At 46.0% G+C, this 7,822-nt stretch overlaps 1 protein-coding gene across 1 annotated transcript in view; it reads right to left on the bottom strand.

Annotated features, from left to right (window-relative positions):
• The window catches only part of GLE1 (GLE1, RNA export mediator), a 47,947-nt gene that overhangs the window by 10,832 nt on the left and 29,293 nt on the right, over window positions 1-7,822 (bottom strand). The window contains exons 7-10 of the mRNA XM_021713699.1: window positions 5,665-5,796; window positions 5,435-5,504; window positions 670-812; window positions 372-562 (exon numbers count right to left, since the gene is read on the bottom strand). Coding sequence (XP_021569374.1) covers window positions 372-562; window positions 670-812; window positions 5,435-5,504; window positions 5,665-5,796 — 536 coding nt within the window. The remainder of the gene's footprint in view (window positions 1-371; window positions 563-669; window positions 813-5,434; window positions 5,505-5,664; window positions 5,797-7,822) is intronic.

Below are 7,822 nucleotides of genomic sequence, written 5' to 3'. Positions count from 1 at the left end.
GCTCAGGCAATCCGCTCACCTCAGCCTCCCAAAGGCGTGGGATTACAGGCTGAGCCACCGAGCCCGGCTCACCTTAATTTTTAACTTTTTTATAAAAAGAGTTCTCATTTTGTTGCCCAGGCTAGTCTCGAACTCCTGGGCTCAAGCAATCTCCTGCTTTGGCCTTTCAAAGTGCTGGGATTACAGCATGAGCACTATGCTTGGCCTCACTTAAACCATAAATCCCAAAGCCACAGTTTGCTAAAGACATTGTTTCTGACAGAACATTCAAGGTACACAAGAGGAGCTAGGAGGAGGGAAACAAATTCCAATTCTATTTATATATCATTAATCACCCTAGGGATAGTGAGGAAGGAGAAAAACAACTTTACCTCTGATAGTCTTCCAAAGCCATTCCGTCCTTGAAAGCTGGGTAGAAAGGCACGGAGTAAGGACACTTCCTATGTAAATGAGCCAGAATGAGGTCTCCCACTCTGGGGTGGAGCTCCCAGATCCCAGATGCCACAACTGCGATGGGAAACGCTGCTTCATGATGGGAGGCCACTTCCTCCTCACCTTGTTTCTGAGAACACAGAGAGGTGGGTACAATTTTATGTTAATACCTGATGAAAGCTGAAATCTCCTGTACCAGCCTCTTCTTCCCACACCTCTGGTAACAAAGTTTCTTACCACAAATTTCTCTGCCAGTTTGTACTGGACAAATTCCAGCCCCTGGGGGTTAAGCGTGACTGACACAGAGCGCCCACCAGATTGAACGGGTTTTCCAGAAAGCAGGCTATGGATCTTGTCAAAGACCTCCTTCAGCTTGGAGCCTGGGTATAACAGAAAGTTAATTAAAAGACACAATCATAGATCAAGCTGTTCTTCACCACTGTAACAACAAAACAGCTGCAGAAATCTTGTTGTGCAGCCCTACAAAAGCTCAGAGCCTGAAGCCAAAACACTGATGCAGAAGAATATATGACAATCAAATGCACATTGTGGAGGTGTAAAAGTATGCAAGTCATGCTACTATGCCCAAGGAATTCCTTATTTGGGAAGGAACTGATTCTGAAACTGACACACAAAAAACAAAGAGATATACACTATAGAAATAGGTGTTAAATTGTGTTATAGATCTTACAGGCTGCAGATGATATACCCAGAGTCAGTCACATCGCTAGAAAAAGACTTCCAAAGAATATGCCCAGCTTATGCTGATTTCCCCCCATCTCTGGGATCTGCCTTCCTCTGCCCTCAGAGACACAGGAGTGGGTTCCTCACAGCTGTAATCATATCAGAGGTCCTGTGTGCCTCACTCCAATAACCTACAGCTAGATTAGGGGCAGTCAAGGTGAGCCAGTCAGCCCGCTAAGAGTCAATTCCTTGAAGTGGCTGGCCCTGAAACATACACACTGACACAGAGTGGGGTCTTACACCTGCCATGTGAACCAAAGAACAGCAATCTATCAAATAAGATACAGAATTGTACATAGTTGGGTACAGTGGCTTAAGTCTGTAATCCCAGAACTTTGGGAGGCAGAGGTGAGAAGACTGCCTGAGCCCAGGGGTTTGAGACCAGCCTGGGCAACTTGGCAAGATCTCATCTCTATAATATATCAAAAAATTAGCCAGGAGTGGTGCACGTTTGTAGTCCCAGCTACTCCGGAGGCTGAGATGGGATGATCTCTGAGCCCAGGAGTTAGAGGCTGCAGTGAGACATGATAAGCCACTGCACTCCAGCGTGGGTGACAAAATGAGACTCTGACTCAAAAAATGGCCTGGAGCTCACGCCCATAATCAATTCCAGCACTTTGGAAGGCCAAGGTGAGAGGATTGCCTGAATGCAAGGGTTTGAGACCAGTCTGGCCAACTTGGCGAGACCTCATCTCTACAATAAATCAAAAAATTAGGGGGGTGTGGTGGCGCGTGCCTGTAGTTCCAGCTACTTGTAAGGCTGAAACTGAAGGATCACCTGAGCCCATCAAGTCTAGTCTGCCATGGCTGCGAGTGTGCCTGAGTGACAGAGTGAGACTCGACTCAAAAAACAAAAACAAAAACAAAAACAAAAGGACCCCACTGGCTGAATTCCTCCATCCAGCCCCTCTTCGTACTTCTCCAGTTACGAAAGTCAGCTCTTACCTTGATGCTTACTCAAAGTGTTGGGATTACAGGTGTGAGCCACCACATCTGCCTGTAAGCCCTTTTAAAGTTTAGTAAAGCCGCCACACAGCATGCTCTAAAGTTAGTGATCAATAAATATTGAATGAGTAAGATGATCTAATGTCTGTCCCTTTAAGAAAGGTGAATGTCATCCGAGTATCACATATTCTCACTCATATAATGGACCTTGAACATCCAATGTAATACTATAAGAAAATGACTGACGGTACTGGAAAACTATGGGGGGGAGGGGGATGGGATTAACAGTCGCAAATATCTGTCTGGAGATGGGGAAACACCTCTTATCAACAGGGTGCCTGAATGAAACGTAATTGTATACCTAACCCTTAACTGTACCCCACAAAATCATAATAAAAAATACTGATTAAAAAAAAAAAAAAGAAAGATGAATGTCCATGAGCAGTTAGATTTGGAGGAAAATTTAAATACAGCTATGGGATATGGTTGGTAGAGGGAAGGCCACATCAGGATTGCTTGAGTCCAAGGGTTCAAGACCAGCCTGGGCAACTTGGCAAGACCTCATCTCTACAATAAATGAGGTGCGTGATGGCATGCACCTGTAGTCCCAGTTACTTGGGAGGCTAAGGTGGGAGGATCACTTGAGCCCCGGAGGTCAAGGTTGCAATGAGCTGTGATCAGATACTGCACTCCAGTCTGGGCAAGAGAGCGTGATTCCAACTCAAAATAAAGAAAGAAATAAGAAAAGGGCTTACAGTCATGATGGAGACAGGGTCAATAAATATGTTGAAAAAGGAAAACAGCAAAACTAGAGACTAATTAGATGTGGATAATGAAACAGAGGAAGAAGGCATGAAGGTGACTCCCAGGTTCCCGGCTAAGGTGATGAGTAGACAATGGTACCACTGATTACTTAGAAAAATATGAGAAAGCACAGGCCTCAGGAAGTCATTTACATTTGGACACAATAAACGTGAATAGCTGAGTGACATCGAGGCCAAGATGGGCCTTAGGAAGCTGAAGCTAGAGATTCTGAAGCTCAGAGGAAAGGGATGAGCCAGAGACAGATCTGGGTGTCCCCAGCATAGAAGGGATGGGTAAAGTCATGCAGACACACAGAATGAAGACAGTTTAGGTAAGAGGAGCCCCCAGGTAACATCTACAATCATGGTACAAGTAGGAGACTGAGGAGTCCACAAAGGAAAGAGGCAGGAGGAGAACCTGGGAAGTTTGTTGCCATGGAAGCCAGAGGAGGAGAGTTCCACAGAGAAGGGCACAGTCAACAGAGCCAAATGGAAACATGAGGAAGATCAAAAAACATGTAGAAGACACAGGATCAAGGGAAACATGCTAGGCTGTGAGCGATGCAAGCATATTAGAGGCTCAGAGAAGGGAGTCTGTAAAAGGGCAGAACTAGCCGGGCATTGTGGCTCAAGCCTGTAAACCCAGAACTTTGGGAGGCTGAGGTGAGGGGACTGCCTGAGTCCAGGGGTTTGAAAACAGCTTGGGCAACTTGGTGAGACCTCTTCTCTACAATAAATTGAAAAATTAGCTGGGCGTGGTAGCACACGCCTATAGTTCCAGTTCCTTGGAAGGCTGAAGTAGAAGGATTGTGAGCCCAGCAGGTTGATGCTGGGGGAGGTGGGCGGGCCATGAGCATGCCACTGCACTCTAGCCTGGGCGATGGAGTGAGACTACAACTCAAAAAAAGGGAAGAACTGCAGGACACCGGAGAGAGAGGCCATATGGGAGGCAAAGGCTGGTAGGAGACAGAGCGTTAAGGAACAAGCGCAGAGGTGAACACAAAGCCCTGCAGGAAGGACACTGTATCCCTGACACAGACGATCAAGTGGTAACTGGAGCTGTGGAGCCGGAGAAGGAGTGGGCACCTGAGAAGCTCACCCTGGACATCTCCATTTCCCCGATGATGGAGGCAGCAAGGCCGACTGGGGGCAACTGAGGGGAAGGGCTAAGGACAAGCTGGGGGATAGCAGTGATGGTACGGAGTGGCTTCCAGGCAGCCTCTCTCCATTGCTGTTATTAGTGAAGGACCTGGTACGTTAAATCCCACCGAGCGATACGTGTTTATTACCTTGCCCTGTTCTAGGAAGAATTTTAGGAGCAAAGTGACATGCAAATGTTGTCACACAGGCCCTCAAGGGCAGGGACTGGAACCTTCCTATGCTTTCCAGGGAACGACAAGTGAACTGGATAACAAGACCCAGGAGAACACAGGGGAGCTTTCCAGTGGTACACATGCCCCAGACAACTTGGGGCTTCCACATGGAGAGCTCAATCAACATGACTTCTAGTTCTAATGAATAGTCTTTCTCATGTCTGGTTCTCACTTTCTAAGTCTCAGTCTCTGGAGAGAAAAGAAACAAGTGCTCAGCTATTAACAAGGCATGTGTGGAGTTTGGAAAAGCTAACGTTGTAGGATAAAAGCAAAGTCTACAAGTAATAGCCTAGGTCCCATTAGTAATATTTTCTTTTTTTGAGTTGGTGTCTCTCGCTCTGTCACCCAGGCTGGAGTGCAGTGGCATGCTCACGGCCACCGTAGCCTCAACCTGCCAGGCCCAGGCAATCCTTTTGCCTCAGCCTTCCAAGTAGCTGGAACTATAGGTATGCATCACCATGCCCAGCTAATTTTTTGACTTATTGTAGAGACAAGGTCTTGCCAAGTTGCCCAGGCTGGTCTCGAACCCGTGAGCTCAGGCAATCCTCTCACCTTGGCCTCCCAAAGTGCTAGGATTATAGGCATGAGCCACTGCGCCCAGCCTTAGTGATATATTCAGCAGTAACTTTCATGGTGTGATCTCACTGTAACCTCTACCTTCTGAGCACAAGTGATCCACCTGCGTCAACCTCCTGAGTAGCTGAGTCTATAGGTACGCACAACTATGCTCAGCTACTTTTTAATTTATTCTTATTTTTATAGAGATAGGGTCTTGTTATGTTGTCCAGGCTGGTCTTGACTCCTGGCCTCAAACAATCCCCTTGCCTCCCGAAGTGCTGGAATTATAAGCGTGAGCCATCATGCCTGGCTCTTTCAACTTTAAAGTTAACAGTCATCCTACATAAATCACTATTAATAGGAAGCTTATTCAAAATGAGTCAACAAACACATCATGATTACCTTCTATGCGAAGAGGAAACAGGAGAGAAATAAGATGCATATAACTTATATAACCTGATCCAACTGTTGATACTTGTTTAAGCACACTTTTATAGAAACCTTACAGACAAGTAGATATGCAGTCTGAAAAGTAACATAGTGGAGTGAAGGGGCATGTTCTTAGCCCTTCTGACCAACCTGCAATGGTGGAGATTTGGCTCACAGGGATGGTGGCAGCCTTCTGGAGGTCCATCTTTATCTTTTTGGCCTGCCAGAAGAAAACAGTAAGAAGGCAGACAGTGTTTCAAATTGATGCCACTTCACATTAGATAACAAGACATGCTGGCCACATTCCTTTGGGACGCAAGGCTGTCATTCTCTAAGCATCATCAGGCCCAGGGAATCACTGCCATCCGGTCCTCCCCTACCTGGCTGTCCTTACTGCTCGTCAGGCCCTCAAAGGCCAACACACACTGTGAGGAAGCATCCTGCAGCTTCTGGTACCACTGCATTGTACTGTCTTGGACCTTCACCTGGAGACCTGAGGAACAGAGGAGAGACTTTCATAATACCTAGGATCCTGGGTGCAGAGGCTCACTCCTGTAATCCTAGCATATTGGACACTGAGGTCAGAGGATTGCCTGCACCTAGGATTCAAGATCAGCCTGGGCAACATAGTGAGACCTTGTCTCTACAAAAAATAAAAAAATTAGCCAGGTGTGTTGGGACGTGTCTATGTCTCAGCTACTCAGGAGGCTGAGGCAGGAAGAAAGCTTGAGCCTAGGACATGGAAGCTGTGGGGAGTCATGATTATGCCACTGCAATCCAGCATGGGTGAAGAGTGAGATCCTGATGCAATAAATAAATAAATAATAGTAATAACTATCCTGTAGTTTACCACTAGATAGATAGATTTTTTTTTTTAGCAGGATTTATTGAGAGGACAGAAAAGTTCCCACGGCAGGAGGGGACCCAAAGGGGTTGCCCTTAACATGATATTTATTTATTTATTTATTTATTTTTTGAGTTGGAGTCTCACTCTGTCGCCCAGACTGGTGTGCAGTGGCCACTCCCGGCCACCGCAGCCTCAACCTGCTGGGCTCCGGCGATCCTTCCGCCTCAGCCTTCCAAGTAGCCGGAATTACAGGCATGCGCTACCACGCCCAGCTGATTTTTTGATTTATTGTAGAGATGAGGTCTCGCTGCCCAGGTGGGTCTCGAACCCGCAGGCTCAGGCAATCCACTCACCTCAGCCTCCGAAAGGCGCGGGATTACAGGCTGAGCCACCGAGTCCGACTAATTTTTTTTTGATTTACTGTAAAGATGAGGTCTCGCCAAGTTGCCCAGGCGGGTCTCGAACCCGCGGGCTCAGGCAATCCACTCACCTCAGCCTCCCAAAGGGATTACAGGCTGAGCCACTGAGCCTGGCTCATCATTAGCTTTTTTTCTGAAGCACTTCAACATATTTTTGTCAAAATTTCACTAAGCTTAATGATTTGGGCAAATTTTACAGGTTACTTTATTGAGGTTCCATGAACATGGTAAATCTAATAAAGCTTTGTACTTTTTTGCTATGTAAATCACATCCATTTTGTGTTAATTTATTTCTAGGCATTTTCTATTCCATTGTATTTTTAAGGGTTTTGTTTTCACCAGAATATTTTTAATTTTGACTACGTTATTTTAAAAATCTTATTAATGGTCTCTGAGAAATCTAATCATTTCCATGTAGTCATGGCGGTGCACACCTGCAAACTCAACTCTCAGAAGGCTGAGGCAGGAGGATCCTGTGAGCTCAGGAGTTCAAGACCAACCTGGGCAACATAGCCAGACCCTCTTCTGTATGAAATATAAAAACAAAAAAACTAAAAATTTCTAGCTTTTTTCTTTTAGTTTTCTAGGTAGACAATCAAATTGCCATCGAATAACAGTAAGTATATTTCTTTCTTTCTTTCTTTTTCTTTTTCTTTGAGACTGGGTCTTACCATGTTGCCCAGGCAAGTCTCAAACTCCTGAACTCAAGCAATCCTCCTCCCTCAGCCTCCCAAATGCTGGGATTACACGTGTGAGTTACCGCAAGTGGCTAGTACATTTTTTCATTTCATTTTTTTTTTTGAATCAGTGTTTCACTCTGTTGCCCAGCCTCCCAAAGCGATGGGATTACAGGCTGAGCCACCGAGCCCGGCCGTTTTATGTTTTTGAGTTGGAGTCTCACTCTGTCGCCCAGACTGGAGTTCAGTGGCGCACTCCTGGCCACTGTAGCCTCGACCTGCTGGGCTCCAGCAATCTTTCTGCCTCAGCCTTCCAAGTAGCCGGAACTACAGGCACGTGTTACCACGCCCAGTTAATTTTTGATTTATTAGAGAGAAAAGGTCTGGCCAAGTTGCCCAGGTGGGACTTGAACCCGTGGGCTTATGCAGTCCACTCGCCTTGGCCTCCCAAAGTGCTGGGATTACAGGTTAGGCCACCGAGCCCAGCAATATATATATTTGATAGTTTTGTCTGTTAAATCACTGAGACCCCTTATTTTATTTATTTATTTTTATTTTTGAGTTGGAGTCTCACTCTGTCGCCCAGACTGGAGTG

Source organism: Carlito syrichta, unplaced genomic scaffold (assembly GCF_000164805.1).
Source record: "Carlito syrichta isolate Samal-C Ts95f unplaced genomic scaffold, Tarsius_syrichta-2.0.1 Scaffold304686, whole genome shotgun sequence".
NCBI lineage: Eukaryota > Metazoa > Chordata > Mammalia > Primates > Tarsiidae > Carlito > Carlito syrichta.
The sequence above is the reverse complement of the archived record's forward strand: the minus strand, read 5'-3'. Positions and strand labels throughout refer to the sequence as shown.